Source organism: Penicillium verrucosum (genome assembly GCF_028828655.1).
Source record: "Penicillium verrucosum strain IBT 35672 chromosome Unknown utg000001l_segment0_segment0, whole genome shotgun sequence".
NCBI lineage: Eukaryota > Fungi > Ascomycota > Eurotiomycetes > Eurotiales > Aspergillaceae > Penicillium > Penicillium verrucosum.
Window position 1 is genome coordinate 3,290,352 of NW_026643210.1, and position 26,554 is coordinate 3,316,905.

The following is a 26,554-nucleotide window of genomic DNA, read 5'->3' on the forward strand; positions in this document are numbered from 1 at the left end:
ATCACCCAAAGTCCTCCAGACTTTCCAGAACCTCTTACCACGAAGGAAATCAGCGAAAATGCCTTCACCAACTCGCTCATCGCACCGAGCCGCTTCTCCCTCTGCACCAAGCTCAAGCCGTCATCACCGCAGCCGCACCAGCCATTCCCGTCGCCACCGGCCCCGAGAGAGCTCGCGCTCGCGCTCGCGTTCTCCGCACCGGCCAGATAGACACAGACCAGACCGTCACCACCGCCATAGCGAAGACAAAGAGCGCGGTCACCACGAGCGACGACACAGAGATGCTCCAGCGAAACCGGTTGTACTCCCTTATCAAGCGCGCGAGCTCTCAGGGCGCGACCTGAAGATTTACGAGCCCATGTTTGGCATGTACTTGGATATCCAAAAAGGCAAATACATTGAAGACTTGAGCGAAGACGAGGTGAGAGGGCGGTGGAAGAGCTTTACGCAAAAATGGTAGGTCTGAGGGTGCTCTTTGCTTGACACGATAATTACTGACATCACAGGAACCGTGGAGAGCTCGCGGAGGGATGGTACGATCCCGTTACACTCGACAAAGCACGCCGGAGTGTAGAAGAAGAACCGGCAGCTGGCCCGAGAGGCGGACGCCAATCGCCTGATTATACGCAGGACCAGCGAGCGACTAGTGAAGCCCCACGGAACCCGCCAGTAGGCGACGATGATGACGATGAAGATGAGGATGATGAGTACGGGCCTAGTCTGCCACAAGCTCGATCAGGGAGAGGCGGCCCACAAGCTGGCCCTGCGATCCCAACTATGCAAGATCTTGAGCTTAAAAAAGGTACGCTTTTCTACTTCCCCCAAGTATAACCAGGGTGCTGACCTCGCCCCCTAGAATCTGCTATTGATGATGCCATCGCTGCCCGTGGTGAATCACGCGATCACCACCGCGCTGAAATTCGTTCGCATAAATCCGAAATGCGTCATCTCCAAGACGAAATTGCACCGCGGGCTGAGGCGGGTACACGGGAGAGACAGCTCGAGAAGCGGCGAGAAGTTGCTTCGAGTAACCGTGCATTTGCGGACGCACGCGGTGGTTCACCCGAGGCAGCTCGGGATGAAGATTTAATGGGCGGGGACAATGAGTTTTCTACCTTGAAACGGGAGAAGGAGAAAGACCAGCGTAAGAAGAACGATCGTGAGATCCGGAGAGAGGAGATCCTTCGTGCGCGTACGGCGGAGCGAGAAGAACGTGCACAGGCATATCGACAGAAGGAGCAGGAGACTATGAGCTTCTTGCAAGCTCTGGCGAAGCAGCGATTTGGCTGAAAGTTGAATATCTTGTATTCTTCACTATTAGATCCATAAGACAATAATATAAATATGATCTACATCCCCGTCCTCTCTCCTACTCGGCCCATCCGCTCCAACGGAACGGTCCGATACCGCCAGCGGAGCGACTCCGAGGTATTTAGACCATAATTATACGGTCTCCCCTCAAACAATACTCAAGTTACTATAAGCCCAGCATGTTCAAACAACTATCTCGCCTACCGTGTCGGTCAGGATTGACCCCATTAGCACCTGGTAGCCGGCGATATCTCCAAACCAAAAAGCAACACTCCCTACCAGCAGCATACTACCGCGGGGGCACCTCACGCGCAGTCTTCTTCAAGCAAGAAGACCTACCCTCGGACAGAAAAGACTGGGCCCCGATATTCCGCAGTGTAATCGGCAGTCCAGATCCCCATGGCCGACAACTAGACGGATTAGGGGGTGGACTATCCAGCCTCTCGAAAGTGTGCGTAGTCGGCGCATCGACACACGCCGAAGCCGATGTCGATTACACCTTCATATCCCTCGGCATCAAGAACACCGATGTCGACTATTCCAGTAATTGTGGGAACATGAGCTCTGCCGTCGGGCCCTTCGCAGTCGATGCACACGTGTTCCCCTTACAGAACCCCAGCCTAGATTCAGCCTCGGTACGCATCCACAACACCAACACCGGCAAGATCATCCATTCGTCCTTCCCTGTTGTTGACGGCGAAGCTGCTACCAGCGGGGACTTCGCTATCGACGGTGTCGCTGGTACAGCTGCCCGTGTCCAGCTCGACTTCATTAACCCCGCCGGCTCGGTTACGGGGAAACTCTTGCCTACTGGAAATGTCGTCGATACCTTTGATGGGATTAGGGCTACGTGCATCGACGTCGGCAATCCATGTGTCTTTGTGCAGGCGGTTGATCTCGGCGTGAATGGGAATTTGACTCCTGATGAGATCACTGCTCATTCGGATTTGCTCGCGCGCTTGGACTCTATTCGTCGGCAGGCGGGTGTTAAGATGGGTATTGCGGATGACATTGGGGCGGTTCCGGGTAGTGTGCCCAAGATCTGTATCGTGGCTGCCCCTTCTACTACCGATTCCAGAGATATCGAGCAGAAACGGACGTCTGTGGATGTTGATCTTTTGGCTCGTGCTCTTTCGGTTGGACAGCCGCATAAGGCGGTCCCGATTACTGTTGCTTTGGCTCTTGCTGCTGCTGCTTATGTGCCGCAGAGTACAGTGGCTGGTGTTGTGAATGAGAATCTCGTCGACAGTGCTGGTATTACTATTGGTCATGCCAGTGGGAATCTGTTGGTTGGTGCCGATTTCGATGTGGATGGGGCATTAACTTCTGCCACAGTCTTTAGTACAGCGCGTCGTTTGTTTGAGGGCCGTATTTTCTGGAAGAATGACAGTTGAGCGAGCGAATGGTCTTTACTTGGTAGGAGACTATGTAGATAAACGGGCAAAACAAGTGCCACGAAGAGAAGAGCAAAGACCTGAGTATATGAGATGTCCAAATCAAAACTTTTATTCTTGTATATCACAAGTGGTATATCTACATCCTCTATTCTAACCCCATCTCTAAGCACGTCTCCCGAGATCAATATCAGCAACCAGTTTCATATCATCAGTGCCAGCCCCATCACCCAATCCAAAGAACGGTTTGACAGCAACATCAACCACCTCTTCAAACAAGCGCCCAACAACAGCCTCCTTTAGATCCTCACCAGTCTGCGCGAAATCAGGGTACGCGTTGAGCTCCAGCAGCCACACATCCCCAGTAGCATCAACGAGGAAATCAACACCAAACAACTCAAACGCATTAGGCAGAGTCTGGAAATGAATCATCATACCCCGAGCGGCAGCCTCAAACACCTCACCCGTTACCGAGCAGATCTGGTCGAAGATCTTCTCCTTCCAGTCTGTACTGAGACCAGGGACGTGATGGTCAAGGTCCCAGAAGCGACGCACACTGCCTTCGTTTGAGCTACCGCCTTCCTGGAAACAGGTGTTGGTCAGATGGCGCGCAAGGTCGGCGACGTCGTCTTCTTCTTCGTGTGGGGCGCAGTAGGCCTTAGCAGCGAAGAGCGCAAGCATCTCCTTGAAGACGTAGACCTTGAGCGAGCCCGAGGCGAGGACGTAGGTGCGAATGTGGAATTTTCTGTTTGAGGACGATGGGAGGAGAAGGGGAGGGTCGATGTAAGGCTGTGCGAGGAAGTGGCGGAGCTGCGAAGTGACGATGCCTGTGTCTAGGGCAGCGCTGCCATCGGCTTCTGTGCCGTCGTCGGCGTTCGCCTCAGATCCGCTTTCGTCGTCTGAGTCTTCTTCCCACTCCTCGAAGATCTCGCGTAGCTGGTCTTCGCTGTTGAAGATGCGAATTCCCTGGCCTCGGTCACTCATGCCGGGCTTGAGGATCCACCATTCCTTTTCGGAGTCGGGTCGCTCTTCGTTCTTGGCTAGACTGTCGTTCAGCTCATATGCTTCTAGCAGGGCGTCGTCGAGGAATTCGGCATAGTCAAGTTCGAAGTCGAAGGCGGGCTTGAAGTGGCGTCGTAGGATGCTATCCGGGTGTTTTGAGATCCAATTGGCCACCGTGTTTGAGAGATAGTGTTTGCGAATCAAAGCTTTTCGGATGATGTATGCGCTTGAAAGAGACGTCAAGGACCTGGACATGATATGTTCGAAGTCAAGGCGCTCATATTCGCGGTACTGGAAAAGTGGTGCGGAAGAGTCTGGTAGTTCGGATACAGAAGACACACGCTTGGAGGCACTTCCCAGGCGACGGGTCAATGCCCGGTCAACCATTTCTTGCACGTAAGAGTCATCGCAGTCGATGAGGGAGTACAATGAGGGCTGATTAGCCAATCTACAAGATCTCCGTCTATCAGAAAGGGCGCCAATACAAGAAGAAAAGCAGATCAAAGGGGAGGGGACATGGTATCTAACAGCTAAGCCAGATATCTAAAGTGCATGCAACATGTATGTTTCGGATAGAACCCTCCATGCCATGCCCCCATCATATCAAAGTCTTCACTCACAGCTTAATCTCCCCCGAGATACCGGGTGCGGGCATGAAATTGGCCTTGAGAGGCGTGACGCTGTGAAAAGTCAGTCGATGTTCATAACTAGAAGGGCATTGGACAAACCTAGTCATTTGCTCCTTGACGGTCCAGCCATCATTGCCAGGCTCGCTTTCCTCCACGCTTCGGTAAACATCCTGGAAGCTCGGAGCCCACTTGAAATGCTTGTGTTGAATTCGGGGTCCATATGCTGACTTCTCGCTATTACCGACAGTCTGATCCGGTTTCTTTCCTTCCGCCTCGCCTCCGTCGCGCAGCAGCTTTTCTTGCAAATCCGGGTCGTCTGCGGCCGTGGGATCGACAGCCTGGAAGCAACTCCCGGTCCACGTATTCTGCAGCATATCGGTGTATAAGACCTTATTCTCACTAACGCCGGGTTCAAGGGGAACATTGACGCTGTAGAGGTGCACCTCGTCTGCCCAGTTCGCGCAAAGATGCTCAATCACCTTGACCGAATGGCCCGAGGCCTCTGCGATAATAACAGGGTCATGGTTTCGAGAGCTGAAAGCATACGACAGAGCAATTGACCGCATGCCGCAGCAGGCACCTTCCATCGCTGCACCAATGGTCCCACTCGATAATGCGAATAGTGCGGTTGTGTTGCGACCATAATTTGGACCAGACACAATGACATCGATAGGGCCACGTTCTTTGAAGTAGTGATATAGACCGATCTGGACACAGCTTGCGGGAGTGGAGTCGATCAGAACCCATTCGTCACCTTCGTCGGGTTCACCATCACTACCCCGGGGCAAACGGTGTGTTGTCCCGTCTTCTTGATGAAGCGTTCCGGGGCGGAAGTAGGTAGGTTTGACGGACGCGCCTACGATATGCGCTTTACCGATCCATGATCGTTGCTGGTGTGGGAGAATAACCGAGACTGTGTGGCCGGCGGACTGGAGCGAGTGAACGAGCGAATGCACGTACGGCGATGACTGGTTTGACGGAGGACCGTCGTCGTTGGTGACCTAGAGAGAGATGAGTCTCCAAATCGACACCGTAAGAACTATATCTACATACCAGGATATGCATTGCGGGTGGAGTGGTTGAGATGTGAGGAATGGAGGGGAAGAAAGTTCCCCCCGCTTTGCGTTGTCGCAATCGGCCAAACGATCCACAGTGCCATTCTCACTACAACATATATACCATAACGACATTACAGCATATAGCACCCAATCAGACTAGACCAGAACAGCTAGATCAATGAAATCACTTTCAATCTGTTTGTGTCAAATGACTCCGCCGTCTCTGTACCCCACGAGCTTCTGCGCTTTCTAGTCCAGAGCCTGCACCAGCCTCATCGCCCTCAGCCGGATAACTAGAAAGCAACATCCTTCCCTGCTCCTCCGGCTCCTCCTTTTTGACCTCGGGGGATTCATCAGAAGTATCCTGCTCCTCCAGATCTTCTTTGATAGAGTCTTCTGGTTCCTCCTCAATCTCATTCTTAGGTTCAGTCCCCAAAACCCAAGTCATCGCCAGCCATGTCAAGCCAGCAGAGAGTATGGAGACAGACCAGAACAGAGAGCTGAAAACAACAAAAGACGTAATCTTCCAGCGATACATAAGCCATCTGTCGATCTGTTAGTCACATCTTAAACATCCCCAACTCCAACCTTGGAAAAAGACCTACCTAAGCCCCGTAAGCCTAGCACGGAATTCCACCCGAGCGGTATATATCTGCATCTTCAAGTCACTTTGAATCTCCAGTCGCAGGCTCTGCGGTATATTCCGCACTCCCTTCGCAAACTCAAGCTGTTCCATCATTGGCACCTCCAGCGTCTCCGACTCCCGGTACCAGCCAACAACATAGAGCGGCATACGCGCTGCTCTACGAGCAACATCCACCAGCGGCGAAGCATAGGTCATGATAGCAGGGCGACGGGCCTGCGAGATGGGGGCATTATTCGGACCTGGTAGGAGGGATGACGCGGGGCGGGAGGAGAAGAGGGTGAGGTCGAGCATGAAGTTGCCTGTATTGAGGTTTGAGGGTGTGCGTGGAAGCTCTAGGGTCACAGATACGTCGTAAGGCTGGAGAGCTACGAACTCGGAGTCGAAGTTTGCTGTGCCCCAGGGGTTGCCATTGCTGTGCGCGAGTTAATTAAGCTCGGTGTCTGGTTGTAGGGAATGTGATCGTACCCGAATTGTAGATGGACTTCGCGCTGTAGTCCGACTGTGGGGATAAATTTGAAATAGAAGATACCATAGGCAATTGCAGAGATTCCAATTAGAAATGCTGCGGCACCCATGAACAGCAGCGTGTTTAGATATAGCCGTAAGGCGGACTTGGATACCAGCACGCGGAACGGCGCGAGGACCGCGTCCTGTATTGCGTCAGTTACGATTGGGAAACTTGCATCAATATACCCACCATGATGACTGCCCTGGTAGAAGATGGACCATATTCGGACTCGTCTCCAAATTCGGAGTCCGCCATTGTAGAGGGAATAGATAGTTGGCAGAAATAAGCTTGGAAGTTGAGGTCTCATGAGGCTTATCCTGTTATCCTGTTATCGCCGTTATCTGCACCGAGGTCTCCGACCTTGGAAGCTTTGCCCTACAACTGTATGTCTACGATCATATCTGCCAATTCTTGCTACTTTGACAACAAGTGACAAAAGATGTGGTTCATTAAACTACATGAAGCCATATGGAAGGTCCAAAAAGAAGCTACAATGATCAAAAGAATAGTAAATTAGCATTGCCCCATGCAGATAATGAAGACACCTTCAACTCCGGCTTTTACAGTCTTATCATTACAGGTCACGGGCAGCATGAGACGCGAAAAAATATCATGGAACCTCAAGTCATCCGGAAATCGTAAGAGAAAAAAAAATAAATATGCATGCCATCACCGCGGCTAACCCCTGCCGTAACATGAAACTGAAAAGATAAAATGGAAAAAGGCGCAAAGGAGCAATTGCGGAAGAGAAACCGTGAAAATTACATGCAACGAAGTACTCCTGTACCGCCCGAGTCACCAGAGAAAGAACTTGAGGAGAGATATGGAAGGAGAGGATGATGATGAGAAGCCCAGAGAATCTTAGGCGATGGGCCGAGGGCTCTGTTGTTGGATGTGTTGGAGAAGAGCGTCGAAAAGACGGCCGATCTGAGGAAAAGTTAGTATCGCGAGATCGTGGAAGATTGGTGGTAAGCTTACCTCAGGTGCCGCCTGAATAAAGGGGAGGCGGAAGAATGAGTAGCTCCGGTTCTGGAGGAGCTCCTGCAAGGTGATGATCAGACCCCATGGATGCGGGCGGTGGACAATCAGCCGCTCCAACAACACACGAATGATTTGCTGGCGGATATCCGAGTCATCTTGCTCAGAGTAGTCCACGCCAAACAAACGGAGAATCGTGAAGCTAAAGAAGTAGGTGTGGCTGTTTGGGTAGCGGAGCTGGTTGGCCATTGCACTAAGCAAGTAGTAGCGACTTTCAGGTCGCAGAACTTGGGCGATCTTCTCCAGAAGAGCAGCGTGAGTCGAGTTCTCAAAGGCGCTGCGGGTGTTTCCCTTGGAAGCATGCTCCACTGCGGCTTGTTGGCCAATATACAATACAAGCGCATTAACCAGGACGACATCCACGTCGACGGGGACAAAGAAGAGGCCAGTGTCCTTGGAATCCGGGTTAAGAATGGCGTCGCAAAGCTGCTGAACAGCAGACGCGGAGATACTCTCGTTCTGGAGCACACCATCAACGATGTCCTTGATGTTGGCGAGCTGCAAAGGAGCAACTATATCACCAGCAATCTTGGGGATTTCCCGCATCTCCTCAATACGCTCGACCTTCAAGCCTTCGCGGAAAGGGTCAGGAAGTTTCTGGAATGAAGAGGGGTATGCACTGAGGACAAGATTGCGGAGCTGAGCGCAGTGGGCCGGAATCACATTGCAGAACTGGAAATGGTTCTCAGCCACGAACTCGGGGAAATCGTGGTGCAGAATCAACAAGATACGGAGAACGCCCTTGTATAGGTCTTTAGCAACATATGTGATGTTGGCAGCCTTTAGTTGCTCGCCCATGTAGGATAGCAAGGCTTGCATGATTTCGCAGTAGGGCGCCCATCCTGCACGATCAGGCATGTTGAGCATGTCAGACATGAAGACGCGGTGGGAGACCAAGCAAAGCCAGCCATAAACGAACCCGGGCACATAACGGGGCTGGAAGGAGAGGAATTTGTTGGCCAAGGCGAAAATCATTCCCTGGTGCTGCTCAGTGTGCTGGAGGCCATTCATAGAATACTCGCACAGGATACTTGAGAAGAGACGGAAGAATACACGCTGATTGAAAGCTTCTCCTCTCATGACCTGGTGGTGGTTGAGGACCAGGACCAAGAGAGACAGAACAGAATTAAAGTATGTAGCCTTGCTGGCTTTGACGGCGCCAGCGCTCTCGCCCTGGAATCTGATGAGAAGAATGACGAGCTTAGCGAGGGCATCGATGTAGAGGAAGGCCTCATCAAGGCTGGCGCCGTTGGGGTTCTGAGACTCATGCTCAAACATGGCGACGGAAATGTCGATGCTGAGACGGAAGAATAGTGCGGAATCCTCCTGGCTGTTCATCACTTGGCGGTTGTGGAGGTCCTGAAGGAAAGAGTGGAAGGTACGGTCAGTCGCACCGGAGGCCTTGTAGATACCGATCCACTCGCTGAAGATGTACTCCATTTGGTCTCGCTTGGACCTGGCTTGGTCACTAAGGAGGGTGCTGACGACCTCGGGAATACCGGACTCGCGCAGCTTTCGCACGATTTCAAGACCAGGGGCCACACTGGCATCCTCGGCAAGCCATTGGCTCATGGCATCTAGACTGCCAGAGAAGTCTGATCGAAGGGCCGAGGGTTCTTCATTGAAAAGAACGCGATCCATCAGGTTACCCAGCAACTCCAAGGCGGGCACGTTCCGGGATTGAATGAGTCGGGTAAGGTTCGTGTCGACCCGACGGATATCCAGGAGACCTGCGTCAATGAGAGCAACGGTGACCGGCACATTGAACATGTGCTCATCATCAACTTCGGAGAGTAGTGCCCACGTGTACCGAGCAATGAGACTGGACATATCGCACAGCTTGGCAAGAAGGTGCACGAGAACTTCAATCTCGAGAGGTCCATGTGGCTGGGAATACAGAAGGGTGCAAACCTTCAAACAGGTCAGTCGTGCTAGCTCCTCTCCGTTTGTCGCGTGAAGGATGCAGCGTAATGCTTGGTTGTATTCTTGAAGAACTGCACTATCTCTGTCAAGATCCTTGACGTGTTCTTCAGGGGCGCTGCGAGCAGACTGCTGTAGGTCGGAGACAAAGCTTTCAACTCTTTCCCGGGGGCTTTGAGCATCGAGGAACCCGTTGGTCTGAACGGGGGGCATTTGAGAAACGGCAGGCTGCGCCTGTGGGGTTCTGTGGGGGATGGCTGGCTGCTCAGCTGGGGTGGAAAGGTTTGGAATAGCAGGGTAGGATTCTCCAAGCACGTCGGGGAGCTGACGGCCGGCTGACGCATCAGTAGATGGCGCCGGGCCTCGGGATTGACGGGCAAACTCTTCATAGATAGCAAGTTGCTCCTTGTTGAGACCGCCTGGCGCTTGGCGGTAAGGCTCCGGAATGAACAGTCCCCAACGGTTCATTGAAGGATCAATGAAAGGATCGTTAGAACGACTGGCCTGGTGGCGACGACGAGCCTCCAATTGAGGCTCGATCACCTTCTCGATCTCAGGCAGCGACTTCTCCTCTGCAGCTTTCTCGACAATGCCACAGGCAGCATCAAGGTTATCGTTGACACACATAAGAATCAAGCCCTCGGGCATAGGCTGCTCGGAGTAGTCTTGCTGAATCATGCGGATGTAGTTGGTCATGCTAACCTTGAGAGGCTCTTTACAGGTGACGAGCGCCAGGCTACCGGCAAGTTGTCTAACCATGATGCCCGCAGCATGGCGAACACGTTCCTCATCAGGCTCCATGGCAAAGTCCTTGGAAACAAGCTGTACAGTGGAAATGGACGCAATAGTGACAGAGCGCTCAACGACGGGGGTGATGATCTCGGCAATGGCACGCTCGACTGCAGTGTGCACAATCTGTTTGAGAATGGTGGGGTCAACCATGCTGCTCGCCGATGAGGGCAGGACGAGGATCTTGTCAAGGCTTGGCAGTGTTGACATGATGGCGGCCGGAGATAGCCTCTCGTTCCGGATGGCCGGGTTGATAGCGCCGAGAGACAGGTCCTCAAATGGCTCGGTAAGACCCTCTGGGGCGTTAACAGTGGGCAGTGGTTCCTCGACATGTGCAGCACGATCACGAATGACGATGGCAGGCTCAATTGTCTTGTGGTCGAGATCAAGATCTTTACAGAGGACTTCAATCTCGAACTTGAGATTGAGCTTCAATTCCGCGAAATGATAAAGCTCCAACAGCAGGCCCAAAATATCCATCAGCCAGGGATTGGGTGGCTTGAAGACCGTGGATTTGGTAGCCTGCACAAGAACTTTGCAGGTGAAGGGGATCGTAACCATGAGGCGTTGGGTATCATAGCCCTCGAGAAGCAGGCCCTTGAAGTAGATGTTCTTGTGCTTAATAGGTTTGTCTTTGGCAATAGTCAATGAACCAAGCCAAGCACCAAGGTTCTTCAGGTGACCACGATCGGTGGACGAGCTTAATGTGCCTTCTGAGTTAATCAACTTAGCGACACTGACATAGGTCTCCCGCAGGACCTCGGCCCAGAGGATTTTGTCGCCAATGCGCCCAAGAAGGTCGAGATAAAGCTGCTGGAAATTGGGCTGCAATTTGGCACGTTCTTCCACCAGATACGCGGCGAACCACTGGTGGTGTTGGTCGCGCAACACTTCTTGAAGATCCTCAAGTTTCTCGTCAATGTTTTGCTCAGAAACATTGTTGAGAACGAAAAGAATCTTGTCCTGGATGTCTTCATCCGGGTCTTCGTAGAGTTCAGATCGAAGAGGTGGGTCGAGTTGAACAGCACGGAACTTGCGCACCGAGCCATCGGCGATGGGAGAGCCGATAGAATTACCATTAGTCAGGGGCACAGAAGCAAGACCATCGAAGGGTCCTGCCTCCGCTTCGCCAATCTGATTTCCTTGTTCACGGAGCACCTCCTCTGCCTTTTGGTAGATGGGCGTGCCTTGAAGAGACGGGATTTGGAAAAGCAAGTGGCAGAACCCAGCCCATTCGGGGAGACGGTTGATCAACTGCTCAATCGCTTCCACGCCGAACTTGTACATCGGGTCATGGGGTTCATGTTCGCGGACAGCCTCGAGGATCATACCGAGACCGACCTTCAGCGTGATGCCGTCAACAAGACGGAAGTTGATGATGCCACCAAACATGACCGCAGTCTTGGTCAGCGCCTCAAGCGGGTACTCATGGTAGCAATGATATTCGTCGACCAAGCCATGCACCATGCAAGCGAACAGATCTTGTTCTGTGGGGTCGCGCGAAGACTTGTATTTGCGCATCAACTCCAACATCTCACGCAGGGAGAGTTCCTCATGGTACATTTTACCAAAGAGCTCTTGCATTTGCTTGTCAATTGAGTCGGGCAACGTGTTGCCGTTCTCACCATTGGCGTCGATGATATCATCGTATCCTTCGCCGTAGTTGATCAGGCGAGGGTATGTCTGAATGCAAATGCGTTGGACAGGTGTGAGATTCTCGCGGTCTCCGACGTATTCCTCCAATACAGACAAAAGCGTATAAACAGTCTTGACTGCGAGGCTGACCATTTGATGAGCAGATTGCTCCTTCCGTTGGACGTGCAATTCGTCCTCTGCTTTGATTCGCAGGAACTTGGAAAGCAGACCACCCATATCAATGGCGCCTTTCTGTGCGGCATTTCGAACCCACTGCTCAAGGTCAAAGGGACTCTTGCGGTGAGAGTAGCAGGCCAGATCGAGGGCAAGTCCATTGGTGAACCCAAGGAGATAATCGAGCCATCCGTATGCCGCGGCGTGCTCATAGATCACAGCAGTGGATGTGGGATCCTGAGTGAAGGTGGTGAAAAGCTGCTCTGATACCCACTGTCGATCTTGTCGCCAGGCGCCGTGAAGAGCGAGCTGATACCCATCCTCTTGCTTCGAGATGAAGACAATGAATGTGCGCAGCACGAAGCTCTGCTGGACACTGGACCATGGCTGGGGAACAGCAAGAGCGGAAACGAGGAAGACTGGCAAGTCAAATTGCACAACCGCTTTTATAAGGAGTTGGCTTTCTGTCGCAGCCCACGAAGCCTGGGAGAACAAAGCAAGGTCGAAAATTGCTTTCATAGCATCCATGGACCGAAGAGGTGACTTTGCCGCACGCTCGCCTTGCAACTTGACGATATCAGGAGCATCTTCAAAGAAGTCAGTGGGGAAAGTTGCGCGAAGATTGTTGATGTGCGATGGGTCGATTCGAGAGGCCACAAAGGCTGTCAGGAATGACATCTGCGTGTCACGATGTTCCCAGTCTCCACCCCAAAGCTTTTGAACATCCAAAGACGAGTCGTCGACCGACATGGCGGAAAGAACGCTGTACAATTTGGTGAATTGCTTCGGATCCACTCGGAGGCCCTCACGATCGAAGTGGCGGAACACCAGGGGCCAATTGATAGGCTTGTCGTTATATGCACTTAAGAATGTCTCTAGTGAGAATTGTTCCCAATATTGCGACAAGATCATGAAGAGAAGGGCACTGGCTAGATGTTCTTCGCTCCAGTTCTTCTGGTCTGAATTTAGCAATTCACTTATTGTCTCGATATTTGCAGTGGCACGAGACCCCTTGGCGTGGAGCTGTCGCACAAGGACATATTGAGGGTTGACAAAATTGAACATCTGTAGGGCAGAGGAAACTTCGAATGGCATATCCAAGCCAAGTTTTTGGTATCGCAGATTGGCCGCGTAAACCAGTTTCGCCTTGACATCGTCGGTAAAGTTGCGGGGAGGGTATAGGATGAAACGTTCAATCGTCATGCCAAGGAAGGAGTTGTGATAATCCTTGGTCACTTCGTTGGGACTCGCCAAGCTCTGCAAGAAAGGGGCAATGGAATTCGAGAGGATGGCATCGGCTATCGAGGTTGGTTAGAGTTAATCAAGAGGCGTAAAGGAGCAGACATACCCTTAGCACGAAGATCCGACTTGCTTGTCAACTTAAAGGCCAAGGCAAGTGCAACCTTGACCACTGGGTCGAGTCGGAAATGATCCAAGAAAGTAGAAAGGTCGAAGTCGCGGAAAATATCTCCTTCAGAAGTATCTACTGTCTCAGCAATTTTCTGGGCTTGCTCCATGTCAGAAGACACTTTCTGCAGCTCCTGGACAAGGAGAGGGTAGTTGCCCGCATTCTCAACGGACTTGTTGACGCCCGGGAAGATTTGTGGCGCATTTCCTGTTAGGAGGCGGCGAAAGTATTTGGAAAAGACCTCCATTCCGTTCGATGTCACAAGCTGCGGTTATTAGCATCGGGTGGGTTGAGATATATGGCAGCACCACCAACCTTGTGTATCTGGGCAGCTTTTGTCTCCCACTTCTCTTTTCCTTCCTTCTCTGTAATAGAATCCAGCAACAGGAACACCTGAGCAATGGAGATTTTGGTGAGCGACGATTGGCTCGAGTGGGCGGCTGTGGAACCCGGCTTGTCAGAAGCGAACCCTGTGGGAGAATTCACGGTTGTTCCGGACGAGAGCGGCGAGAAGACGCCTCTGGAAGATCCCGGCCCACCACCTCCTCCCCCAGTACCTCCTCCACCCGGGGCGGAGCCTGTAGCAGAGGCCAAATGGGACCCTATGGAAGGGGTGTGAGCTCGGAACTTAGGAGAAGAGAGGGTTGTTGCGTGCTGTTGCGAGCCAGACTGCAATGATGTGAAGGGCGAAGATGTATGCTTGGGACTTCCACCGGAGAGACCCCTGGCAGAGCTCAGCACGGCAGAAAAAGAAGACGGTGTCGAAACCCCAAGGCCTGCGTCCAAGCCCCGGGAAGCCGTGGGGGGAGCGGCGGAGGATATGTTGGTCGCGAGTGGAGTCAACCCACGACGTGCGCCGGACTGCGACACGGACCGACCCCAGGCACCAATATCGGTCCTGGTCGAAGAAGATTTATCGGTGCCAGAAGCAATCGACGATTGGGCGGAAGGGTGAGGGGGAGGGAAGGTCATCTAGGAGACGCGATCATTTGATCTGGAGGTCCAAAGACAGATTTTTAAGAGTCACAGGCGCAATAAACGGGGGGAAATCGATAAGGCAGATCAATGAAATAGACGCGAGATCATGCGATATCGAGAGAGGGAGGATATTGGGGAAAGAAGATGACACTGTGGGAGAGGAATGGATGGGGGAACGATGAGATGGAGAGGTTGCAAGAGGAATGGGGTGCAAGGTGCGAGTTGTCGGAAGTGTGCCTGCCTCAGGTGTCGAGCGGGAGCTCCCAATCAGGCACCGGGGGGGAATATAAGGCACACCTTGCTGTTTTTGAAGTGTCGAAATATTGCTTGAGCTTTACCCTATTTTAGACTTGATGATTGTATTGTTTTTTGCTTCCCTTGCCGGTCATTACCCATCATTTCCAACCTGCATACTGGGGTTGGGAGACGGTCACGTGCTGTGTCTCTGCACGTGATGCTTGGCTGAGTCAGCTACTTTCCACCAACCCGCCGCTGCACGAGTCCATGTCTACCTGCCCTAATGAAGCAATGTCTGCTATACCTAGGTACGGAGTGTAGTCCAAGCATAACCCAGCAATACTAGAAAATGACGTACTTCGACTTCCACTCCTCCTATCTATATGGTCTCATTCAGATATTCATGGGGCAGAAATCCCTTGATAGCCAATATGCTATGTTATCCTACACAAGGTTAAGCAAGATATATTGTCCATTTTCCGATATTATTGAGAGATGATGATAGAACTGCTTCTCCATCAAGTGCTAGGATAGAATAAAATTTCACCTAGCATCCTAAGAACATAGTAGATGAGAACGATATATGATCAAGCATATCGCAGTACCTGAATCATACCAATCCAATGAACGCCAGAGTCGAAACCAGTAAGAAGAGCCGATCAAAAGATAGAGTAAATATAACCCACGAAAAATGAAAAATGAAAAATGAAAAAAAAAACTCGCAAAGTAATGAGAATCATGTCATACCGCAATGACAGTCGGCAAAAAAAAGAAAAAAGAGGGGAGGCATAGTCACGGATAATGCAAGAAACGAAGCATCCCGCAAGGCCAGTAGCTTGCAGGGATAAGAGGAAGATAAAATCACACAGTCAAGAAGGAAGACGGTCATGTGCACATGAGTTTGAGACCAGTTCGCTGGCCAATCCAACGCCAACGCCTATGTCCGCAGCAGGAGGGACCACAATGAATAAATGATATTGTTTCAGGTTGAGTCCAACTAGTCAGTCAGAGACACACAGTAGCACGGGCTGGCGTAAGATGCCTGGGCAGTGTATGTCTGGGCAGTGCCACCTTTATAATTGGTGTAGGTAGTAGTCGGCGTGGGCTCATTCTCTTTGATGTTGATGATGTTGCCCGAGAGAAGCGCCAACCCCCGTCCTTGCGAATTTGCATTTGCTGACAGTAAGGAGCTTCGCGTGATGGGTCGTCTCGACGCTCCTCCATCTTGATCCTCCGTGGGTAATCGGGAATGGATTCACCGCGTTTGGAATCAGCAGTTATGCCAGCTGTGCTCGCTGCCATGTCGCTGTTGGTGGAAGCGGTGGTGCCCAAGGAATGGGACGTCGACTGGTTGACGTACAAGAAGAACTCCATCATTGTGTTATTCCACCAACAGAACCACGGCTTGTCGCCGACGTCTGCAGTCTGCTTCAGGTTCTTGTAGGCGTTTGCAGCTGCCCACCCGTCGTCCACCCACGTGCGCTTGGAAAGGGAGTTAGAGAATGTATCGTCTGGGACAATGACCAACTTGTCGAACGGAGAGAGGAAAAACAGAGCAGGGCCCATGCCAACATCTGTGGTATCAATTGCCATACTCAATGTTTGCGTAGGCGATGCAGGCCAATACGGTGCCTGAGGGCCATATGTAAAGGTCGGGGTCGGAGTACTGTCGTCGAAACTGATAGAATGGTGACCTTTGTATTCGTCGATATAAATCTCGAGTTTGCTCGGCGCTTGCAAGCATTTCCAGGCTTTCCCGTAATTCGTCTCGTCCACGCAAAGCCCTGATCCATTCTGATAACCGGAAGGAACCATATAGTGACCGGTAGGTATTTGTTTGAGATAGGTGGGGGTGGATATCAAGGACGCATCCATCTGAGGGGTTGCAGTGACGGTTATAATGGGTAAAGCGCTGGACTTTTGAGCTTCTTGGTCTTCTTGCTTTTCAGCTTCTGCAGCTTTCTTAGTTCCAAGAACACCTCCAATGACACCTCCAATACACCCTCCAATGAGCATGACAGTCGCAATGAGGACAAACGTCCACACTGGCAGGCCACAGCATGCGGTCTGTTTCCCCTTGCGTTTGAGTTTTTCTTCGAAGGCCATGATGCCTGTAGTCGTAGCGACTCTTTCCTGCCCATGCCCATGCCCATGCCCATGCCCATTCCCACCATTGTTATCATCGCCAGAATGATCAGGCACCAAAGGCCTTGATGAGGTTTCTGAAATCGGTGGTGCCCTTGGGCTTTCATTGTTCAGGCGTTGTTCCTCTGGTGGTGTGCTGGGATCGGCCGTCGTCTCAGCCCCTGGAGGCTTGGGTACTGCACCGGTTGGATAACGGGAATAGGGTGGTAGCGGCTCTGCATGACCATCCGGTCCAATGATATCACCCACATCATCAGCCTGCCGACCAGCGGGCGGTTGATATGGTGGGTTATGGCCTGGAAATCCGACTGGGATGATATCGTCATCCATTCCTTCCTCCACCACATTCTGCGAGTACATCGCGTAGGGGTGCTGTGGACCAGTTGATTCTTCAAGTGGACGTTCAATTGGGCGTATTGTCGAAGTACTACCTACACTGGGCGACCGACTGACCCCAACTTGTGGATACATACCATATGGATGGCTGGGTCCGGTGGCTCCGGTGTAAGGGCTGAGAGCGCGGGGAATCGAGAAACGAGAAGAAACACTTTGATTTCGTTGGATCATAGAAGGCGTCGAGTTGAGAGATGAGGTTGAGTTACGGTTGTTGGCGAAAGCGTACCCCTTTTGGGGCAGACTTGACCGGTGAGGTTCATCAAAGGACACCCGAGCATCATCACCAAAAGGGTTCTCGTTCTCGGTCGGGGCTGTGCTAATGGTCCTTGACTGGGTGTTTTCACGAAGAGTAGAGGAGGATGCAATAGAAGAGGGACTGTGGGGTCGTTCGATTCGATCGGAGTCAATGGCTTCCAATGAGTATTCGTCTGCGAAGACATTTGGATTGGAGTTGGAGGTGCGACCGAAGGAGTGGCGAGGTGTCGAATCCCCGGGGGATCGTGGCGGGTAAGAGGATCGTGAATCAGAGCGAGAATGCTCTGATGAAATATGACCAGACATTTCCTATCGGTCTGGCAGCCCTGTCGGGCCACCTCGTTGTTTGATCAATCCGTTTCGCTACCCGGGCGAGGATGGGCGAGGGAATGGGGAGCAGATATAGCAGACTCTCCAACTCGAAGATGATAAAGAGTCAGAAGAGATTTGTATTATAGATGAGAGAAGATGTTTTTGTAGGATGAGAAAGTCAAGTTGGGAGAAGGGAAGGGAGGAGTTTGAGACTTTAGTGTGACGAGTTTACTGAGGGGAGCCGGGGGAGAGAAGTCAACCACTCGGACCAACTGAAATTCTTGGCTTTTTGAATTTGGACCTTTTGGGGGGAACTTTTGGGGGGGAACTATTTGCTTTGTTATTGTTTTTTTTTCTATTTGTGTTTTTCTTTTCTTTTCTTTTCTTTTATTTAAAAAGTTCTCGCTTTTATATATTCTAGTATATAATAATGTACGGAGTACTATGATCTACTCCGTGTCTGGGACTCTTAACTGCGCTACTACAACAATACGCTACTGAGACTAGGGTGACCAACTAGCGAGCCCATCCCGTCTGTGGTGGGCCTAAATCGACTTCGCCACTTTGCATACTATTTATTGTGCTATTTTGATATTTTCTACTATCTCCAGATACGGAAATAATACAGGTTCTAGGTCGTAGTTCTAGAAATTTGAAGTTTCCAACGTTCTTTTGCTTTCTTTTCCTTTGTATAGAGTACAGACCTCGGGAGTACAAGTGAATTTGAAACGGTTTCTCACGTGAGAATACCAAACTGGTCTGGAATCCACGGAACTGGAGAACTGGACCCTGCCGAACCAAATCTTTAGGCTCTCGAGAATGGATTCGCCAAAAAAAAAATTCAACAGACATCAGGGGCGAATTATTGATTATCTCGACATGTCTTGTGGACTAATCGTAATCCGAGAGTTGCAGAATTGTTCATCGATCATGATCATGATCATGATAGGTGACCTGACGATCCCCTAGGGCATCCCCTATTCACAGATATTGCGGCTGAACCAAAAGTTGTCAGAGTAGGGTACGGAGTACATACCTGATTAATCGATCTCATAAAATCGATTATATTGGCTATAGGGCTTGAAGATTATCGGACATCGTATCCACGGGGGGCCTCTTTATTTCTACCCAAAAAGGTTACGATATTCGGTCTCGACACAGACGAGAAAACGGCTGTAACAGCTTCTTCGGTCTAGCCCCTCTAGCACGGGGTTGCGTGCGTAACGGAATCCATCCAGGGCCAACCCCATCTGACTCCATCTGACTCCATTTTGATTTCCACCTGGTATCTACCTAGGTACGGAGTATGTACTATCATTTCAAGAGAACCTGAGACGTCTAGACCTGGTTCATCCATGACTTGCATCTAGATCTACAATAACTATCCATGTGGGAAATTCTCAATACCCGTTGCTATAAGAGCTCTCCATATCCCCCCTTCTATATATTAGCAAATACCATAAAACTCACTCCATAAATGTAGGTTTGACACAGTGTAACTAACTACTCAATATCCTGGCCATTATTGGTGGCTTACATCGTAAATGCTATGCAAGCCTTGATCACGTCTAGATCAACCACGTTTCTCTATCAAGATTCATAACATAGGTTGCAACAACGAAAATGCGAAGTGCAAATCAGTTATTCCCCAAAGAAAATAAATATCGTTCAAATGCTTCAATAGGATATAGGAATATGCAATGGTTGACAGATCTAAAAAAGCTTTCAGCTTAACCTTCATATAATATAATATCAAACGCATCGTATACGCTCTTATTTGCACCCAACCCAATTCATCAATATGATACAGTACATCGCGGAGCCCATCGCTGCGTCATCTGAGACATTCGAGGTGGTCCACCAAGCGCCCCAATTTGTGGAGTATGGGCGATGATCCGATGTAGATCCAACTCTATCGCGGAGCACGTAGCTATTAGACATATAAAAGGCCTTCAACTTCACACATGAATGTTAGGAATCACGCAAAAGAAACCTCGCTTGCTTGGTTTCCCTTTGGAAATACCGCGTTTGTAAATTTCAGGGTCATCCATCCTCGGATGATTTTCTAACGCATACATATTTCAGACTGCAATTGAAAGCAAGCGTGACATAGTACAAGAGAAATTTACTAAATTGCTTGACTATAACCCTATACTCTGCTCGGCTCATCGGTCCAATGATGACGGTACGAGATCCAAGAGCCCTACGAAGTAAGGCCTTAACATGCGATTCAGAGACCGTCATATTTCGATTGGACAGGATATGCACCTCCAGAAGAGAATAGCCGAGCTGTTGGTGGACGAGTAGCTTCCCTAAAAACCAATTAGCGCGTGCAGGGTATTTCATCTGGGTTAGTGGACCGAATACGAAGCGTTTTCGGTTGTGGAGAGGTTGCGGAGGTTTGGGGCTCAAACACTTGCCATGTTTAGAACTCCCTGTATTTTGATGGAGTCCGATGATATTAATTCATTGGTGTTGGGCATGGTCTTAGCGCTAGGTCTCTGCCCACATATTATGCCCTTTCCGGTCAACCTCGCTAGAAAGGCGTTGAGATAATCTGGGGTTCCAAAAGGCCATGTTGCACACTGTACGGCTCGTGATTCTGATAGGTCTATCTGCTTTGGTATGTAATACAAGATAATTGCTAGTGAGCTAGGGTCAAATGACAGCTGATCTGGAGCGAATTGTGTGGCTTCGCTATGCATTATCCCGGTGCCGGAACCCTCGTAGCGCCATGCGGAGCTGGGGAAACCCCGAGGTTTATTTATAAAATCCAACTTGTTCATTGCCTCCAATTTGTTGCATGTTTGCATTATGGACAAGTCTATATTTGTCCATAATTCAACGGGCCATCATGAGTATTTTCAAGCGGAAGATCACTGTTGAGGATAATGCCGTCACATCGGCAGTCTCGACTCCCAAATGCATTAGGTGGTTATATATCTGTTCAGTGTGTTCGACGACAGACCTCTAACATTGGTCCCGTAGCCATGATCCTCTTTGTTCTTTAAGGATTTGCGTACGGACTGTTGGATGTTCTGAATTCTCATTTCTAAACAATCCTCAACATCACCGCTAGCAAGTCCAGTGGGCTACAAGCTTCTTACTTGGGTGCTTACTTCATCTGCATACTACCTAGGTACGTAACTATACCCGGTTTTATCAGATGGCGATACAAATAGATACTTGGGAGCAACCTCCTGTCTCTTACCTGTCTTGAAGATAACTCGGAATCCATATTTGCAGGCGACATGTCCTTTTTGAGCCAGGCCTTGCCATGCTAGCTGTTAGATGTCTGCTTTTCTAGCCTAGTGAGGTGAAAAAAGTCATTTGGTGGAGTTTGCGGTAGCATGTTGGTACGTGAAATAGAGCAACTCGCAGAGTATGTCTCTAACCCTATCAATAGGTTATTGGTGCTGAGCTATCCACACTCGAGACTGCAGCCGATCCCTTCCTCTCAATATGCTGACCCCCAGAGTATAGCGAGATCCGTCTGAAACTAGGATAGGCCGTCTAGGGAGACCTTTGTTGCGCCCCTTCTTGCTTCTCGTGTCTTCTTTGCAAACATCATGGATGACAATGCTGGACTGCATAGTGTCCAGTGGACATATCGTGGGGTGGCCTGCTTTGTCGCTCTGCTTATCATTCTCTTCTGGTTAGCTCCCTTTCCCGAGATCACAGATTCAGACCAGGAAGTACTGGAAACCCAGATTGAACATGGTGAAAACACTAACCTATTTAGAAAAGCAATATAATATGTTCTTCGGCGTATGGAGCTAGATCTGCTATGTGGGAGCACAAGTGGCCGTCGCTGGTTATTCATTAACTTTTCCAAGGAAGCTGGCAAAACCTCTGCAGAGTCATACAAGTTACATGGAAAAGACCGTGTTGAATTCTAACAGTTATTTCCTAGCTGACTTTCTTACTATTGCGCAACGCCTCTACGCTTTCAACCGTTTTATAGATACTGGCTTGATGATGATGAAGGCTTCCAAGCTTCGGTGTATGCCGGCAGCGTACTTAATCCTCTGCTGCTGCGTCTTTTCAGCGGCCACCATGACCACGAAGGGATATGCTTCAGTGGCCATGGCCCATGACTTTATTCTTTGTTTGAGTCGGTGAGTAACATGGTAAATTGGGCCCTATAATTAACGGAAATTACCTCTAGCTCTCCGTGGCCTTGGCCATCACACTAAGCGTGGTGGCTCTCTGCTTGTTGCAGCCATCTCGGGTGGACTAATGTAGCTGCTAAGCTAGCTGCTGAGGTAGCTACTAAGCTAGCTACTAAGGTAGCTGCTAAGCTATGTAGCTAGCTTAGTATGGTCCTTCCTCCTATGATGGGAGGCTATTGTGGATCGTTAGCACGACCTGACTTTCCCAAATTAAGTACTAGGATTGTGGCGCTCTGCAGACAAACAAAGATGCTCACATTTTCATGGCAATCCCAACGATGGGTTCTCACATTGATTTTTCCTATTCAGGTGAACGTCTGTCAGATTTCTTATTATAGCTTAACGCTTCTAACAGGTTATGAGCTCCTGGATGTTCTATTCAACCGTCCTCATCATCTTCATCTTGTGGCCCCTCCATCGACTCATTGTTACCACCGACATCATTGGCCAGGCCACCCCACAAACATCGGCCCCTCCGCCCGTCCATCGGCCCGTCCATCGGCCCGTCCACCGACCGGCGACACCGTCACCATATTGATCCTCTAGCGGCCCCTCCATAGACACCATAATCATCGTCACCATCGATATCACCGGCCAGGCTACCCCACAAGCACATACAATCAATCTCAACATACCCTAACCGAGGGCTTCTCTCATCCCACACAAGTACCTCTCCTACGACGCACCCCTCCATCCGCTACCCACACAGTCAGTACCTCTCCATTCGACGTACCCTATTCTTCAGAATATCTTCAGCAATTAGCTTCGCAGAGCCAAACCTCTCAGAGCTCGTTCCTACCCTCACCGGCGAATCTAACTTCGCATCGTGGTCAACAGCACACAAATACGCTCTAGACACCCTGAACCCCGCTAACGCCAAGTCAGCTAACGTGGTTAACACTCTGGCTTCCACTACCACCAACAAGCCCACTACAGCCAATGCTCTTAGCAACCCCATCATACGCTACAAAAACCTCTTCAACAACTAGGTTTGTTTCTTCGTGGCGAGGGAGGACACACAAATCCATGGTTCCATGTTCGTGGAGGGTGTCAGATTTCTCAGTTCTTTCTTAGCTTCTGTGGCTTAAGTTGCTTAACTCTCTACTCAATCGACTTTTGGGGTCATTGCGATAGAATAGCACACCTTTTTGCCTGATTTAAACCCCATTAAGGAGGCACAGATTGAGAGAAAGTATAAAGATCAGCACTTTCCTTTATCAAAGCTTTGTGGTGTGATTTATGAGGACTAGGTAGGATACTGCACCGGAGGAATTCCTGTCTGGTCTGATTGATACTAGTATGCTATTGACGTGCCAGGCAGTGATTGCTGCTAATCGGGGACCTTCGGGGTCGTCGGGGTCTACGCAGGCATGTATAGGCATATGAAGGGTCTTCACAGATATATAGACCCCGATTCACATAACCTCGCTTAGGTCTTTGCACATTGTATACTAGTGGATTCGGAACTATGGACAAAGGTTCATAGTTCAGTTTGAATACACACGCAGTACTAGTTGCAATTGCTTCGCTGTAGTATTGCATATCGTATCTGGCCTCTGGCACTCTGATCAGCCCCTCATAAAGGCCCCTTCATAGCGGGCCTTCACACCTACTCTATAAAGATTACAATTAGCGTAGTATGTTATATAGCATTTTTGCAAATGAATACTGTGTTAATTTTTTAAAAGTTGGGCAAAAGTAGCCAGCCTCAAGCACAAGCAGAACGAAGCAATTTGAGCAAAATCAGAGACAGCCATGAAGAAACCATGACCATTCATCATCATCATCATCATCACCGCCTAACCGTCACCGCCCAAACTCTTGTTACTGTACGGAGTAAAAGTACTGTGTATGCACGTGCCAAAAGCATCGACCGCTGATTGGATTAAGCCCGACCGCCTAGTATAGCATCGCGTAATTAAGTTGTTTACTGAAGATGATGTTTCTTCCAGCTCTTCTACAACTGCTGTCTCTTCGGATTTTGCTCAAATTACTTCGTCCTGCTTGTGTTTGAGGCTAGCTACTTTTGCTGCAGTTGCAGTCCACTCTCATAATGCCTGACGAGTCGAAGGGGACGAGCTTCCCTGATGTCTCGGCGAAACTCTCCGCACTTCCAAAGAAATCACTTTTTGAACGTCAAAAAGCTGAGGCGGAGGCCAAACGCGCCCGGGAAAAAGCGGAGACAGCTGCAGTCTATGAAGAATTTGTCAAATCTTTCGAAGACGAGGATTTGGTTGTACCGCAGTCATTGGATGGAGCATTCAGACGCAAGGATCCTCCCAGGCGTCATTTCGCAGCTTCCTCTTCGCGCGGCAGGGTCCAGGGAACATTCCCCCCACACAGAAGTACTCCCTCCCATCGCGACCTGCTTACTCCATCTGAAGCCGACAGAGCACTTAGCGAGGAGGAAAGAGCAGCTCCCAAGCCGACGTTGCACCTTACGTCACTTCCCCCTACACATCTCTGTCCATAATTAACGCGTTGATCCCCTCGACCCTCACCGTGGACAATATCAGGATCATCCCCCCACCCGGACAGACTACCCACCGGGCGTCCTGTTCTGCACTCATCACCCTCGCAAGCGACTCGGCCACCTCTGATATTGACAAAGCTGTCAACATGTTACAGAACGAATACCTTGGCCGGGGGTACTACCTGTCCCTCTGTCGATACCTTTCTTCTACTGCAATCAACCCAGACGCGCCTTTGCCCACCGGCATCTCGTCGACTCCTACTTCTCTTCCGTTTGGCGCCGAGAATATTCCACCGAGTTCCGGCACAAGCTTGAATCGGGCTCCACCACCTGGGCCACATCGCGGGCGATTCGCACCCCCAAGCTCGTATGGACCAAACGTCCGTCGAAATGGCCCAACTACTCAGGTGCAGGTGAAGTTACCGACAGACCTCAGAGTATTAATCCAGATACACAAAACCATCAACCAACTCGTGAAAGAAGGTCCTGGATTTGAGGCACTGTTAATGAGTCGGCCAGAAGTCCAGACGGACGAAAAGTGGGCCTGGTTGTTCGATGCAAGGTCGCCTGGTGGTGTATACTACCGGTGGAAATTGTGGCAGGTAATCACAGACCCCGAGACAAAGAACATTGATAAGCCGGCTTTGATCTTTGAGGATGATTCTATCTGGTTACCCCCCAAGCAGCATCTCAAGTTTGAGAACGTTACTCGCCTGGACCAACTTGTGACACACCCCGACTACAACTCATCTGACGAAGAACATTCGGATGGAGAATATGAAGGACGGAACTTTGGGGACGGAACTCACTTCTTGAACCCCTTGAAGATGGCCAAACTTACTCATTTCTTTGCACGACTTCCGACGACCAATACAAAGCTCCGACGAGGAGATGTTGCGCGAGTCTCAGCATTCGCCATGGAACACGCGACAATCGGGGCATCCGAGGTTGTCGATATGGCTATTCGAAACGTTTTCCGGCCATTCGCTTACACCGGAGCCAACCCAGGCTGGTTGAAAAGTGTTGCTAGACTTGCGGTGGACAATACAACCCCATCCGATGAATTATTGGATATGTCTTCCGCGAAGCTGGTTGGCCTCTACATCATCTCTGATATTATTTTGTCGTCGACAGGCAGTGGCGTCCACCATGCATGGCGATACCGCCAGCTGTTCGAAAACGCTCTTCGCTCGCGCAAGGTGTTTGAGCACCTCGGTCGAGTGGGTAAGGACATGAAATGGGGACGACTGAAAGCAGAGAAGTGGAAGCGCAGCGTTGGCTCCGTTTTACAGTTGTGGGAAGGATACAATTGTTTCACGCTATCGAACCAGGAGCATTTCTCCAATATCTTTGAAAATCCACCACCTACCGAGGCAGAATTACAGAAGCAGAAGGAGACGGAGAAGCTTCACGCAGATCAGGCTGCTGCTGCATTTGCCAAAAGCAAGAGTCGATGGAAGACAGTTGATGATGAGCGGGGTGGAAAGTTCGACCCTACTCTACCTGCGAATGAGAACAATCTGTCTACCTCTACCAGCGCAGTGGACGAATCGGTGCATGGAATGGATGGAACTCCAATGGAAGTTCGTCACTTGAAGAACATTGATGGACAATTCATGCTTAAGGCTCCGCCATCAGGCGATGAAGATACCCAACCCGAGATACCCCAGCAGCTACCCCAGCACCCAATTCAATCTGACAAATCCGAACAATCAGCTGGGCAGCAGGAGCCAGAAACACGACGACGAAAGCCACGACCCAAAGCTGAAGACATGTTTGCCTCGGATTCGGAGTAAGGTTGGGGATTCGGAGTAAGGTTGGGCACGATTTTAATCGTACAGATTATGGATAGCATCGGATGATACCTGAAAGATACTTGTAATGATTAACAATGTGATTAATAATGTGATTAACAATGAATGATTAACAATGAACTATGAATGATTATCTAAAATGTTTTTCTCTTCCAAGGTTATATAGATCGAGAGAGTAGTACATATGTTGTAGTTAACTATACCTGTCAAAGCAGAGGCTCTTCAATACGTAAGGCAGCAAGGCATCCATGGATCATCGG

At 50.2% G+C, this 26,554-nt stretch overlaps 9 protein-coding genes across 9 annotated transcripts; 5 read left to right on the forward strand and 4 right to left on the reverse strand.

Moving 5' to 3' along the window:
• Positions 1-58: 58 nt before the first annotated feature.
• N7516_001235 (uncharacterized protein) lies at positions 59-1,290 on the forward strand (the record flags this gene model as incomplete). Its single annotated transcript, XM_057213957.1, has 3 exons — positions 59-456; positions 507-802; positions 857-1,290. The coding sequence occupies 3 exons, from the start codon at positions 59-61 to the stop codon at positions 1,288-1,290; spliced, it is 1,128 nt and encodes a 375-aa protein (XP_057075840.1).
• Positions 1,291-1,490: 200 nt separating this feature from the next.
• Positions 1,491-2,705, forward strand: N7516_001236 (DUF453 domain protein; the record flags this gene model as incomplete). The annotated part of the gene is made up of 1 exon (XM_057213958.1): positions 1,491-2,705. One exon carries the CDS (start codon positions 1,491-1,493, stop codon positions 2,703-2,705), a length of 1,215 nt encoding a protein of 404 aa, XP_057075841.1.
• A 165-nt stretch (positions 2,706-2,870) lies between these two features.
• Positions 2,871-5,401, reverse strand: N7516_001237 (uncharacterized protein; the record flags this gene model as incomplete). Its single annotated transcript, XM_057213959.1, has 4 exons — positions 2,871-4,155; positions 4,328-4,387; positions 4,436-5,337; positions 5,390-5,401. The coding sequence occupies 4 exons, from the start codon at positions 5,399-5,401 to the stop codon at positions 2,871-2,873; spliced, it is 2,259 nt and encodes a 752-aa protein (XP_057075842.1).
• A 183-nt stretch (positions 5,402-5,584) lies between these two features.
• On the reverse strand, positions 5,585-6,803 carry N7516_001238 (seipin; the record flags this gene model as incomplete). The annotated part of the gene is made up of 4 exons (XM_057213960.1): positions 5,585-5,939; positions 6,000-6,452; positions 6,506-6,690; positions 6,738-6,803. The coding sequence occupies 4 exons, from the start codon at positions 6,801-6,803 to the stop codon at positions 5,585-5,587; spliced, it is 1,059 nt and encodes a 352-aa protein (XP_057075843.1).
• Positions 6,804-7,409: 606 nt separating this feature from the next.
• Positions 7,410-14,484, reverse strand: N7516_001239 (CCR4-NOT core subunit CDC39; the record flags this gene model as incomplete). The annotated part of the gene is made up of 4 exons (XM_057213961.1): positions 7,410-7,475; positions 7,527-13,402; positions 13,453-13,777; positions 13,828-14,484. 4 exons carry the CDS (start codon positions 14,482-14,484, stop codon positions 7,410-7,412), a joined length of 6,924 nt encoding a protein of 2,307 aa, XP_057075844.1.
• Positions 14,485-15,732: 1,248 nt separating this feature from the next.
• Positions 15,733-17,829, reverse strand: N7516_001240 (uncharacterized protein; the record flags this gene model as incomplete). The annotated part of the gene is made up of 1 exon (XM_057213962.1): positions 15,733-17,829. The coding sequence occupies one exon, from the start codon at positions 17,827-17,829 to the stop codon at positions 15,733-15,735; it is 2,097 nt and encodes a 698-aa protein (XP_057075845.1).
• Positions 17,830-21,242: 3,413 nt separating this feature from the next.
• Positions 21,243-22,080, forward strand: N7516_001241 (Major facilitator superfamily domain general substrate transporter; the record flags this gene model as incomplete). Its single annotated transcript, XM_057213963.1, is given in 5 exon segments — positions 21,243-21,326; positions 21,339-21,555; positions 21,578-21,603; positions 21,616-21,943; positions 22,004-22,080. Coding segments are annotated over 5 exon segments (732 nt in total), but the record flags the coding sequence as incomplete, so codon positions are not given.
• Positions 22,081-22,256: 176 nt separating this feature from the next.
• Positions 22,257-22,545, forward strand: N7516_001242 (uncharacterized protein; the record flags this gene model as incomplete). Its single annotated transcript, XM_057213964.1, has 2 exons — positions 22,257-22,322; positions 22,363-22,545. The coding sequence occupies 2 exons, from the start codon at positions 22,257-22,259 to the stop codon at positions 22,543-22,545; spliced, it is 249 nt and encodes an 82-aa protein (XP_057075847.1).
• Positions 22,546-24,060: 1,515 nt separating this feature from the next.
• On the forward strand, positions 24,061-26,276 carry N7516_001243 (SWAP/Surp domain-containing protein; the record flags this gene model as incomplete). The annotated part of the gene is made up of 2 exons (XM_057213965.1): positions 24,061-24,449; positions 24,524-26,276. The coding sequence occupies 2 exons, from the start codon at positions 24,061-24,063 to the stop codon at positions 26,274-26,276; spliced, it is 2,142 nt and encodes a 713-aa protein (XP_057075848.1).
• Positions 26,277-26,554: the final 278 nt, after the last annotated feature.